Below are 14551 nucleotides of genomic sequence, written 5' to 3'. Positions count from 1 at the left end.
AAACTAAATGAAATTGATAAACCTCTAGATATACTAACCAACAAAAGATAGAAGACCCAAATAAACAAAATCAGAAAGGAAGAAGGAAACTTTACCACTGACATGACAGAAATACAAATGATCATCAGAGACTATTATGAACAACTACAGACTAGTAAACTGGAAAACCTAGAGGAAATGGATAAATTCCTGAAAATATACAACCTACCAGGATTAAATAAGAAAGAAATAGAAAACCTGAACAATTCAATAATGTGTGGCAAGATTGAATCAGTAATAAAAAGTCTCCCAACAAAGAAAAGCTCAGGACTTAATAAATTCACTGCAGAATTCTACCAAATGTATAAAGAAGAACTCAATAGCAATTCTTCTAAAACTAGGACAAAAAATAGATAAAGAAGGAATACTTCCAAAATCATTATCAGGACAGTATTACCCTGATTTCAAACCCAAACAAGGAAACAACAATAACAACAAAACTACAGGCCAATATCCCTGATAAACATAGATGCAAAAATTCTCATACTAGCACATCCAACAGCACATCAAAAAGATAATACACCGTGATCAAGTGTGATTTAAAACAGGGTTGCAAGGATGATTCAACATATGCAGATCAATAATCATGATACCATCACATCAACAGAGTGAAAGATATAAACCATATAATCATCTCAATAGACACAGAAAAGGCATTTGAGAAAATTAAACATCCGTCATAATAAAAATGCTCAACAGACTAGGAATAGGAGAAACTTACTTCAAAATAATAAAGGCTGTATCTGACAAACCCACAGCTAACATCATGTTCAACAGGAAAAAGCTGAAAGCCTTTCCTCTAAGGTATAGATCAAGATAAGGATGCCTGCTTTCACCACTCCTATTCAACAAACTACTGAAAGTCCTCCCCAGAGCAATTAGGCAAGAGAAAGAAAGAAAAGGAATTCAAATTGGAAAAAAAGTAAGTCACATTCTCCCTGTATTCTGATGACATTATTTTGTATCTAGAAAACCCAAAGACTAATATTGCTGGCTAAATTGGATATCTATATGCAGAAGAATGAAACTGGACCCCTATCTCTCACTATATACAAAAATCAACTCAAGATGGATTAAAGACTTAAATATAAGACTACTGTAAAACTATAAAAACTAAAAACTACTATGAAACTATAAAACTACTAGAAAAAAATGGGGAAAACTTGGGAACATTTATCTAGGCAGATTTTACAGCTAAAACTTCAAAAGCACAGACAGAGAAATGAAAATAGACAAATGGCGCTATATTAAATTAAAAAGCCTCTGCACATCAAAGGAAATGATCAACAGAGTGAAGAGACAAACTACTGAATGGGAGAAAATAGTTGCCAACTATTTATCTGACAAGGAAGTAAAATTTAAAATATACATGATATTCAAATAACTCAGTAATTTTTTAAAAAAATACAAATAATCCCATTAAAAACTAGGCTAAGGAGATGATAGACATTTCTCAATAAAAGATATACATAGCCAACAGATATATGAAAAAATGCCCAACATCACTAAGCATCAGGGAAATGTAAATCAGAATCACAATGAGACAGCATCTTATCCCTGTTAGACTGGCTAATATTAAAAAGACAAAAAATAACAGAAGCAGGTGAGGATGCGGACAAAAGAGAACTCACACCCTCTTGGTGGAAATGTAAATAAGTACAATCACCATAAAAAAACAGTATAGTAAGCTGGGTGAGGTGACTTACACCTTTAATACCAGTGCTTTCAAAGGTAAGGTGGGAGGATTGCTTGAGTCAGGAGTTCTAGACCAGCCTGGGCAACATAGAGAGACCCCATCTCTACAAAAAATTTAAAGAAAATAGCCAGGTGTGGTGGTGTGCACCTTAGTCCTAACTACTCTGGAGGCTGAGGCAGGAAGATTGCTTGAATCCAAGAGTTCAAGACTGCAGCTATCATTGCACCACTGCACTCCAGCTTGTGAAACATAGCAAAACTCTGCCTCAAAAAAACAAAACAAAACAAAACAAAAACAGAAACAAACAAAAAACCCAGAAAAAACAGTATAAAAATTTTTCAAAAAACTAAAAATAGAACCACCATACTATCCAGCAATCCTAGCACTAGGTATTTATCCAAAGAAAAAGATACCTATATATCAAAGGAATACCTGCACTTGTGTGTTCATTGCAGCACTATTTATAATAGCAAATATATGGAATCATCCTAAGTGTCCATTGACAGATGAATAAAGAAACTATCGTGTATACTTATGAATTCACAAGCAATCAAGTGCATTATATTCACAGAACTGAAATATGGACATGGCATGAGAGAATAACCATAGTCATTTTGTAGGGAAATGGGGCTGGGGGGTTAGGGAGGTACTTTTTACAGTTGTTAAAATGCCTAGCATCAGAATTGCCATCCTCTGTTTTGGGGAACTTCCCCATTATCTAAGTCATGGTGGAATATAAAGAATATCTCATGACAACAACCAAAAAGTTCAGATAATTACTTTCCCCTACCATCTGAGTTAGGATAAAGACACAATACCCAGCCCCAGTTCTTTACCAGAACATTGACTGTAAAGCAAGTGACATGAGTAATAATGGCAGAGAGAAATTGCTCTGGAAGTAGCCACAGCAACATCCAGTTTCTAGGGTCATCAGTTCCAGAGGATCTCATAGGGTATCCTATATCCAGCTCCAACAGTGATGGCTCAAGTTCTGGTAGCCAGGGTACAACAGTTGCTGTACAGTTATGGATGAGATCCAGGTACCTGTTTTCCCTTGGATTCTGCCCATTATCTAAACCTGATTTGCCAGCCACCTTAATGATTCTATGAGCTTCCCAACATCTTTTCAATAAAGTCTCATTTCGACAAAAAAAGAAAGAAAGAAAGAAAAAAGAAAGAAAGAAAGAAAGAGAAAACTATTGTGTATACACACAAGGGAATACTATCTGGCCACCAAAAGGAATGAAGTCATGTCATTTTTCAACAACATGGATGGAACTGGAGGTTATTATGTTAAGTGAAATAAGCCAGGCATGGAAAGACAGATACTGCATATTCTGCCTCGTAAGTGGGAGCTAAAGAAATTGATTCCCATTGAGACAGAGAATAGAATGATAGATACCAGAGGTTGGGAAGGGTATGTGGATGGGAGTGGGGATAAAGAGAGGTGTGTTTGTGAGTACAAATATGTAATTATACAGAAAAAATTAGCTCCAATATTTGATTGCAGATTTGGGTGACTATAGTTAGCAATGATGTATTGTATATTTCAAAGTAGCTGAAAGAGAGGACTAGAGATGTTACCAACACATAGAAATGATAAATATTCAAGGTGATGAATATCCCCCAAATATCCTGAACTGATCATTGCACATTCTATGCATGTAACAAATACTCACATGTACCTCATAAATATGTACATTTTTGTATTAGTAAAAAACAAAAGAATTTTTTTAAAGTTAGAAGGGATTCATTTATCTTTAGTCAGGGAATAGTTGTTTGGTTGATTCCTCATCTAGTATACCCACTACCAGAAAAGAACACAGCAATCAGAAAAAAAAAATATGTTGGAAAGCCATATAGGACACCTCATCCAGGGTGTACAACAGGCTTGAACATTTTCCCTACTCCAACTGCAAATTTTTAGTGACTGCAATATTGGCTACCCTCAGAAACATCTCCTTCTTGACCAATGTTGACCTATATGTTTTTGGACCATTTTTTTCCAGATTGCATGCCAATTTCCTCCCTTCAGTGAGATCATTAGGTAATACTTATATTTTAATCCTTTTGAGGAGATTCAGGATTCATTACAGCCTAGTGGTAATGCACATGTTATCTGAGGTAAGCAGACCTAAATTTAGGACATATATTCAACACTTAACATTTGTGTGATCTTAAGTAATTTTCTCCAGGTCTCAATTTTTCCATCTATCAAATGGAGAAGATACTTATACCTATATCATGAAGTTGCTTTGAGGTTTAACTGGATTATTCATGTAAAGTCCTTAGTATATAGTAAAGTGGTCAAAAGTGGCAGCTGTTAGTATTGTATGTGTAGTATTGCATATGAATGAAATTTGACTTTCTCCCCATTGAACTGGGCATTCTTCTCTCCATGCTGAACTGATAAAAATGCACACACAGTACTGTATAGCTAGCAATGTTTTTATCACGTATAAACAATATGCATGACAGACAAAACATCAAGATATCAATTTATTTAAAAAAAACAAAGAATACACAGGTAAAACTAGTATCCCCATTTCAAACCCATGGAAACTGAAGCTTAGACATTAATAAAATTTGACGAAAAAGCTAGTAAGATAAGAAGTATACCAACAAAGATGGTCAAAAAGCAAATTCCTCTAAAATAAAGTTAATCTTTCCTATTATTTCAAAAATTGGTGAAATATTTGCACGTGGGAAAGAAAAATACACGAAATAAGCTGGTTAAAATCTTTAGTAAGCAACAGGAATAAACAATGACATAGCTTGTCACATGCTGAATACTGCAGATTTAGGCATGTTTTATAAAACTCAGACACTGAGATGTGTTTGGTTCTTAGATTCTTTTTAGCACCTTCTTTGCTGGGATGGTCGCACCCTTAATACTGACTATTCTATTCATCATTTCTCATCTTCTGCTTAGCATTCATGAAATCTATTCCTTTCTTTTAAATGAGAATTGGTGTAAATCCATCCATATTATAAATCATACTAGGTCCACTTTTGCATGTCTCTTAAGTAATTTTATCTTTTCCTAAGATTTTTATCATTATCCATAGAGAGAACTTGTCACAATGCCTCTAGCACAGAACGGTCTAGTGCAGAATTCCTAATCAGGCCTATATCTTCAGTTGCCTATTTGATATCCCGCACTTTGAAGTCAAGCAGGCGTTTCTTTCATACTAGCTTGCCTTAAATAAATTCATTGTTTTTTATTCCTAAGCCCATTCTACCTTTATTCTCTCCATCTCAGTGAACTGTACCACTCTTAACCCAACAGCTCTAACTAGAAACCAAAGCATCATCCTTCAGACTTTCCTGTCCAATCAATTACCATGACATGACCATTCTTTCTCAGCACTATCTCTCAGATGCCTCCTGGTTTCTGCATCCTCATAAAACCACCCTGTTCAGGCCACTGTCACCGATCACCTGTGTTGCTCCAACAGCCACCTGAGCTCTTCAATCTTTTCTTTGCATTGCAGCCAGAGGACAGTGATATTTCTAAAATATAAATCTAATTTTGTCATTTTACCTAAAACCTTTTAGGTGTCACCTATTTCTATTGCAAGAATGAAACACAACTCCTTTATATGGCCACAGGGGCTATAAGATTGACTCCTCGCCCACCTCTCCAAACTCTTGTTATTCACTCATTTGAGCTCTAGTTTTTTGCTGTATCCAAGCTTTCAGTTCCACGGAGGCATCCCAACCACTTAGCCAGTGCACTTGTGAATTTCTCACTCCAGAAACACACTTTCCTTCTCTCTTCACTGGGATACCTTGATATCATCCTCAAAGTTCAGCTAGAAAATAACATTTTTAAAGAAGTTTTTCCTGAACCTGGTTTGGGAAAGGTGTTCTTGTCTTAGTAGAGAACTTATCACATTTATTTTATGCTTGTCTGTTCACTTATCTGTGTACCCCCAAAGTCTGGAAGGTCCATGAATTAAGAGGCCATGGTTCTCTTGTTTGCTGTTGTGTCCCCAGCACCTAGCCATGTGCAGGCACACAGGTGCTCAATTCACAGTTTTTGAATGAATGAGTGATATAAAATTCTCAAAAAATATTTATTGTAAAATAAAAATTTATTAAACCGCAATTCAACATTATCTAGATTCCATCTCATGATTTACTCCAACTAGGAAATCTTTCAAGTGGCAGGTTTCTTCTTTCAAAGAAAAAATTTGTGCTGTACATTATTAAGTCAAAAACTTCACAGTGTGAATTTATTTCAAATGGAGGGCACCACTGTATTTGCTTATACTTAATCATTTGATTTCAGGTAAATTTGTTGTCTACTTTATCTTATCCTTAAAAACCTTGCTATAGTGCCTCCCACATTACAGTACTGCAATGAAAATCGAATGATTTAAAAAAATCCCAAATCAAAGTGCTTTGCATAAATGAGTGAATATTAGTTGCCTATAGTTGCAAGTGTAGTCGTTTCCCCTTATCTGTGGAGGATACATTTTAAGACGCCCAAGTGGATGACTGAAGACACAGATAGTACCAAACCCTGTAAATACTAATAAATACATACATATAATAAGGTTTAATTTATAAATTTGGCATAGTAAGAGATTAACAACAATAATAAATAACATAGAATAATTATAACAACATGTTAAAATAAAAGTTATGTAAATGTGGTCTCTGTCTCTCAAAATATCTTATTGTTCTGTACTGCAGGTAACTAATACCATGAAAAGGGAAACTGCTGACAAGGAGAGGACAATTGTATACACTCCAGAGACATTTTGATTCATGGAAAAATTGAAGGGACTTTTTAAAAATATATTTTTTGAGACCGAGTCTTGCTTGTTGCCCAGGCTAGAGTGCAGTGGTGTGATCTCAGCTCACTGCAGCCTCCGCCTCCCAGGTTCAAGCAATTCTCCTGCCTCAGCCTCCTGAGTAGCTGGGATTACAGGCACGTGCCACCACACCCGGCTAAGTTTTTTGTATTTTTAGTAGAGATGCAGTTTCACCATGTTGGTCAGGCTGGTCTCAAACTCCTGACCTCAAGTGATCTGCCTGCCTCAGCCTCCCAAAGTGCTGGGGTTACAGGCATGAGCCACTGCATCTGGCCTAAAGGGACATTTTTGTTTTCATGGTTCTCTTTGTATTATTTGCGTTAAGTATATGGTAGATGTAGTGATTTCCAGTGACAAACAATAAGGACTTCCCATTAAATGACAAGAAATAGGGTTTGCTACAGTATGATAAAAAGTAGATGAAGACATGAGGGAGGAAAGATACTACTGGCAAAGTGCACTCACTCTTTACTTGAAAATACTTTCTGGCATTGAAAGTCAAGGAAGTGGTAAGATAGAAGCCAAATGAAATAAATATGTTGCTTTTGGCTTCTGTGCTTGATATGGCTTGGCTCTGTGTCTCCACGCAAATCTCACCTTGAATTGTAATAATCCCCATGTGACAAGGGCAGGACCAGGTGGAGATCACTGAATCGTGGGGGCAGTTCCCCTATGCTGTTCTTGTGATAGTGAGTGAGTTCTCAGATCTGATGGTTTTATAAGGGGTTTCCCCTTCGCTTGGCTCTCACTCTCTCCTGCTGCCCTGGGAGGAGCTGCCTTCTGCCTTGATTGTAAGTTTCCTGAGGCCTTCCCAGGCATGTGGAACTGTGAGTCAATTAAACCTCTTTTCTTTATAAATTATCCATTTTCAGGTATTTCTTCACAGCAGCGTGAGAACTGACTAATACAATGCTTTTTGTACTTTTGCCTTATTCTTCATACATGCACTTTTAGGGATGGTGGCCAAGGTAAGAAAGGGGTGAATAATCAAGATACATGAGAGACTTTTAAGCAGCAAATTCACACGTGGAAACTGAGTTCCTTGATGCTCTTACTTGAACAAATCCTGGCCTAGACTCTTTTCAACTGAGACACCAAAAAAGCATATCGACAAAGAGAGAGGTTTCAGATGCTTTATATTAAAACATATATTTTTAAATGTGCTGTTGAAGAAGTACTGCATCTATTTTATTCACTGGTTCCAAATTAAATTTGTTGACTTTCCCCCTTCATTGAATCTCAGTCACTAGCAATCCTTGATGATCTATGAGAAGTATGCTGTTTCAGTCATCGCCCAATTTTTCCTGCTTTGCCAAGTGCTCTTGTCCTTTTCACATGGGAATTTGGTTTATAATGGTAATTTTCTGTGCCCACTGACACCTTAATGATGAGATTTTGTCTATGTGAATAATGCATTGTGGGAAACAATACAATGGGATTAATTAAAATAAGACTTCAAATAATCTATTTTGGGCTTGACTTGGATATGTTTCAGTACAATAAAAGAAAAACGGGATTTGCATAATAATTAAATCACTTTGCCAAAAAGGTCATGTCTAGAAATTAAAGCTTTTAAGAGCATTTATCTCACAAAATATTAGATTGATGCAAAAGTAATTGCTATTTTTGCCATTACCTTCAATGGCCAAAACCGCAATTACTTTTGTACCAACCTAATAAAAAGTTTAGTTGTCCCATCTTTGACTCAGCCATGGTATTCCTGACATGAGAACTGATTGTACAAATGGCAATTTAGTATTAGAAGAGTAGTCCATAAGCACCACTGCAGAAAACACTTCTGGACACATGTTATTTTCACTCAATAAAAGCTTTTCTAGTGAATTATAACAGCAATATTTTGAAGGATATACTTGAAAACCTTCCTCTCACAAACTCTGAAAATATAATAGAAACTCTTTTAAATGGAGGTTTTACAATAAAGTAAGAAATACTCTCACAAGACAGAATTGAAAAAAAAATAGAGTACTAGCTAAATGAGCTAATACTGTGGCTATCCCGAGTGGGTTGCATTTGACTGCCCACACAGGAACAGGTGATATAAAGTGGAAATTTGAAACTGAAACCCCAAGAATAAAGTCTGGATACCAGAGGAGATGTGTGAGTTAGAATAAAAATCCATCCTCTTATGGAGCTTGCTGTTTCTGCCTAAATTCTGGACGGGGAAAAAATGTCTCAATAGGCTTCTCTAATACACAGATTTGGAGTCCTAATTCACATTATTTGGCATTGGAACTCCTCAAATTAAAAAAGAAAACATTACATAGAAATCGACCCTAGAAAATATAAAAGCAAAACTACTCTCAGGGTTTAATCCCTGAACTAGGATTGTATAGGCTTTCTACATATAAAATCCCACTGAAAGTCAATTCATAAGACAAAATTATTTTATGCAAGGAAGTAATATACCATGAACAAGAAGCAGTTGAAGCAAAAAACGTAAGATCTGGACCTTAGATCTTCAATAATAAAACTGCAACAAAGATTATAAAATAAATATCTAAATTATTAAATATATAAAAAAGAAACTATATGAAGAAAAAATAAAGCATGATAGAAAGTCAAAGATAAATATAAAAAAACTCCACACAGATCTTCTCAAAATGCAAGTATAGTTATCAAAATAAATCTCAGTGGATGAGTTAAGTAGCAAATAGATATAGAGAGAATTAGCCAACTGGAAGGTAAGTCTGAGGGAAAAACAGAAATTAATAAAATAGAAAATAAAAAGAATAGAAATTTCCAAAAATTTCTATTCTTTTTTTTGAAAAGTCAGAACCAAACATAGCTTTTTTAAAAAAAAAAACTTGAATAAAATATACAAACTTCTGGAAAGTTAAATTGAAAGAGAAAAGGAAAAGAGACAGACAGAGAGAGAGAGGATAGAAGAGCATTATTAGCAATAAAATGGAGACATAAATAGACATGCAATAGAGACTTTTAAGAATTTCATGATAATATAATATAATTTACAGTATTATTTTGAAAATGTAGATAATATATACAACTTTCTTAGGAAAAAATACATTAATAAAACTTAAGAAGAAATAACCATTTAAGGAAGCCAAACAATAGGCCAAAATCTAGCTACATATATACAGGTAGATTTATAATTTTACCAAACCTACAAAATTAAATTATGTCAATCTTATTTGAAGTTTACAGATCAAAGAAGGAAGATAGTACCTCAACTCAATTAATGAGGCCATTATAAACTTGATTCTAAAAACAAACAGATTTAAAGCCCCATATACATGCAAAAATACTAAAATGAAATATTCTTAAATTTAATCCAGCAATTTATAAAATTACGTCATGAACAAGTAAGTTTCTTCAAGCATATATGGGTGGCTTAACACTAGTAAATCTAAAAATGCAATTCATTACACTAACAGATTGAAGGAAAAGATTATGTAATACGTTCAATAAATGCAGAAATTTTAAAAATGTTTAATACTTATTCCTGATAAAATCTCTTCTCAAACTAAATGTTTTCTTAACCTGATAAAATGTTACTAGAATCTTATAGTATACATTATTCTAAATGGGGGACCATTATAATATTTTCCTTTTCAATGAGAAAAAGACAAAAATGCCTGCTCTACTGCTTCCATCCAACATTATACCAAAGGGCACAATATGACAAAATAAATATGTAAAATGATGTTGAGAATTATCAAAGAAAAGACAAACTGTGATAAGTGAATGAAAAGAAATGATTGAGCTCTAAGTGCAGGTCCTAGGGACTGTAAGTCAATATTGTCAATTCTATAAAGTGTTGACATTTCATATCATAGCCATTTCTTAAGTAACAGAAGATCTTCTGAAAGTATTTTTCACTGAAGTGCTATAAATCATTATTTAGTCAGTAAGGTGGTCTCTGAAAGACTCAACCAAAAGGATTCTGTGGGGACGCAGCAGTGGATAAGGTACAGTATTAATAGATAAACCATCCCAAACTTATTTCTTATTAAATTTCTTATTCAATGGAATACTAAACTGGATAACTGCAACTTTACTCTCAGGGTGAAGATTAAGCCTCAAGGTGAGCTTGTGCCATCTGCTATGTTAAGCAGTCCAAGGAATAATTCCTTCTGGTAGGTCATAATGATCTCACTGCAAGCTTCTGAAGACTTGAAAATATAGCAGTCAAAGAGCTGTAAACTGGGTTTATTTTGCTAGTGCTATTTCAAGTAACTGTAAAGAAAGAAAATAACCCTCTAAATGAGTGCCAGGATATGAAAGATGTGGTTTACCCACAGTAGAGGCCCTAATGGGCTTATCTCATCTCCTCTTTTCAGTACTGTCCTTTTCTTTCTTCTTTAGATATGATGTGCTTTCATTTTCTCTCTTAATTTCTTGGTTTGTCCTGTTCTTACTCATCAATCTGTCTTTGATTTGCTCTCATGAGACCCATCCTCCCTGTGCCACCTCCTTTGTTCCTCCTCTTTTCTTTCTTCTTTTCCTTATTCTGTGACTGGACTGACCATTGCATTTTTAAGAAAATAATTGCAATATTCGTTGAATAACATTAATAAATATTGCTAAGTTAATAAATAATAATAAATAATAAATAATAACATTAATAAATAACAATAATAAACTTAAATAACATTAATAAATAATAAATAAGTTAATTAGGAAATAACTTTAATCTTTATAGATTTCTCAATCATTACACTACCAGAAGAGATTAAACCACACTTACTTATTTTTTTCTTTTTAGAGCATTACTGGCTTTTGATTGGGGAAAGTGGAAGGTGCCTATCTATCTTCCTGATGATGGCAAAGTTTGCTGTCAACATTTTTGGGTTTTGTGCTGAGAAAAGGTGTGGTAGGAGGTTAGGAAAGGTTAAATTGGTGACAATGGAAACCAAGGTGTGGGTAGGAAGAGATATGAGGCTGTGGGAACTGTGAGAAGTTTATTATAATCTGCATCTGAGATGAAAAGGATCTGTCTAAACTATAGTAGTGATGTTAGAAGTGGAAGGTAAATGACAGATGGGAGAAAACAGAGCAGTATGCACAGGACTTTTGATTTATTGAATAGTGGTTGAGTGAATGAAGAAGCAATGGCAATAATCACCAAGAGCATTCCTGACAAACTGCTGGTCTAATGTCTGCATGGTACTCAGTTGCCTCAAAATCAAAGTCCATGGCACCCAAATTTACCAGCCCTGTGCTCTGGGGTAAATAATTTTCTGGGCTTTCGCTACCCCACTTATAATGCCGCTTGCCCTGTCTACATCAGTGAATTGTGAAGCTCTGATAAGACACTGACAATAGTAAAATGTTCTATGAATATTATATGATAGGACCATACCAATGGTTCCTCAACCTCATTACCACTAGAGACACGTTTTAAAGGTGGAGTAATAACATGGAAAGGTCATGATTTGGGGGCCATGATACTGACTTTGCTGTATACTAGCTTCGTAAGTTCAAGTTGATCAACTAGTCTCTCTAAGTCTCAGTCTTGTCATCTGTAAAATAGGGATAATGGCATGATCTTTCATTTTGTAGATTTAGAGATACATTTGTGAAAATGCGTGGCACTTAATAAATGTTTTTTTCTGTACTTTTATGTTTTTTTCTGCATGTGCATCCCATAGCAATCCATACAGGAAAGATTTTTTTGCCAAAAAAAACAAACTGAACTAAAGTAAACATGAATTACATTTTCTTTTTTTAAATTAAACCTACTTCTTTCTACCTGTAACAATTGATAGATTATCTAAAGAGCAGATAGGCATTTAGCATGGGCTATTAGATTTTTTTGAAATGATATTCAAAATATTGCTCTTTCTTTAAGATAAATTAAAGTTAAAATAAAATTTCCGTACTTTATTTAAATCAGAATAGAACTTCTTATTACACTGATCAATTAAGGCAGCAGTTAAAAATATTAGAGCAGCTTATACTTATAGGGTACTATATAAATTTAAGGTAGAATCAAGACTTTCAATACCTCTTGATAAAATAATTTCTAATTTTTCGTGTTTTCAAACATTTTCGGTAAAAACACAGATGTTGTTATGGATTCTACAGAATTGTTAGGATGATAAAGCACAATGATACACAAAGGTAGCAGAAGCTGGGAAGGGAGGAAAGATGGGGGATATGGGGGAAGATTAGTTAAAGGACACAAAATTACAGCTAGATAAGAGGAGCAAGCTCTGGTTTTCTATACCACTGTAGGGTGACTCTAGTTAACAATAATACATTACATAGCTTCAACTAGCTACAAGGATGTTGATAATTCCCAACACAAAGAAATGATACATGTTTGACATGATGGACATGCTAATTATGCTGATCTGACCACTATATTTTATATGTGTCTAAACATCATTATGTACCCTACGAATATGCATAATTATTTGTCAGTTTGAAAAACAAAATAAACCAAAAACAAATGGCAGAAACTAGAAGAAATTTTAACAACATACAGTAAAAGGTGAAATACCTATTATTCTCACAGCTACTATAAATCAGTAAGAAAATCAATTTGTATATAGACAATTCAAAGAAATACAAAGATCCAATAAACCTATGCAAAGGTCTTTTTAAAAGAATGTACAGAGGAGCCAGTACCGTGCCTGGCACAGAGTATAACCTCACAAGACACATTATCACCTTCACTTCTCACATGCTTTGCCATTTAACTATCAAAGACCTTTCCGGGTAGATTATTTTCAGCTTCCTCAGTTTGCTCTTTTGACTGTCTTCCAGCTTCTTTCCAAACTGAAAGACTCATCCCCCAGTTTCTTCCTCTTTCATCTAGGAGGAGGAAAATTTCAAGGGGGAAAGAAAACCAGCCCAGGGTTAGGGTGTCCCATCTCTCAGTTTACTGCTCTCTGCTTTACTTACAAGAGTATTCACAATATTTCCGTTTGCTCTCTGTATCCACACAAAAAAATACAAACTGTTTCTTGAACTGGGGAGATTAGGATCCTTTTGCTCCCTTCTCTATTTCTACTTCATGGCAATTTAGTTTCTCTGGGGAAGAATGATCTAGGATATTCTCTCCCTCCTGTTTTGGGGCAGAGTGGCTTGTTGGACTTAATTTTCCCTACGTTTACTAGTTATTCATTTAACAGCCTTGTCCGACAGGTTTAAAAGCAAAACAAAACAAAAAACCAAGAAGGAAATAAATTAGATTTCCATTCTTCACCATGAAATGTCAAAAGTTTGATCACCTGATGGTACAGGGCATGGTGAAAGAAACTGCGCAGCGGAAAAAACTCACATAGTTGTGACTTCTGCCCTTTAAAAACATTAAATCAAGGAAGACAAACCGACAGATGCAGCCAACTTTGAAACCTAATCATATGAAAAAACCAAACATAAAATAAATGTGTATATTATCATTGTTTTCGATTCCCATTTTTTCTGTCTAGAAAGTTGTTCCTGATGTTGATCTTCCCAGAAAAAGAATTTTCAAGTAAATTAGTACTCACCATCATCTTTGTCAGGTACGATTGTAACTTGAGCCCCTGGGAACTCTGATCCGATTCTTCCCCCCATGGGCATGCTCAGAAGGACATGGAAGGTTTCCTCCTCCTCGTACAAAGAGTCATCAATTATGACTATCCGACACAGTTTCTCCCGTTCATCTTTGTCAAAGCGGACAACACTGGTGTGGTCCTCAGGCCTGGATATGTAATCAGAGTAAGACAACACAGAAGTCGGCACAGTTCCAGTTGCTGTTCCTGGAAGCAGAGAGAATTTGAAAGATTTTCATGTAGAACATAAGACAAAGATATTTCCAGACACAATTATTTTCATACACAGCATTTTAATGGTCAGTTAGTAGACATGAACACCCCTAGAACTGCAATAGCAACTACGTACTGTTCTAGTATCATGAGTCAACTTGAGAGTGACCTCAAACCTATACACCTATAAGGAATATTACATTTCAAGTGTTCACTCCTGACTTTCCTGTCAATGGACTTTAGATCAACACAATGTT

At 35.0% G+C, this 14551-nt stretch overlaps 1 protein-coding gene across 1 annotated transcript in view; it reads right to left on the bottom strand.

The window, feature by feature from the left end:
* The window catches only part of FREM2 (FRAS1 related extracellular matrix 2), a 203608-nt gene that overhangs the window by 91071 nt on the left and 97986 nt on the right, over positions 1-14551 (bottom strand). The window contains exon 6 of the mRNA XM_003806915.5: positions 14037-14288. Within this exon, the coding sequence (XP_003806963.4) occupies positions 14037-14288 (252 nt within the window). The remainder of the gene's footprint in view (positions 1-14036; positions 14289-14551) is intronic.

The sequence above is a fragment of the Pan paniscus genome, chromosome 14 (genome assembly GCF_029289425.2).
Source record: "Pan paniscus chromosome 14, NHGRI_mPanPan1-v2.0_pri, whole genome shotgun sequence".
Classification (NCBI taxonomy): Eukaryota; Metazoa; Chordata; class Mammalia; order Primates; family Hominidae; genus Pan; species Pan paniscus.
The sequence above is the reverse complement of the archived record's forward strand: the minus strand, read 5'-3'. Positions and strand labels throughout refer to the sequence as shown.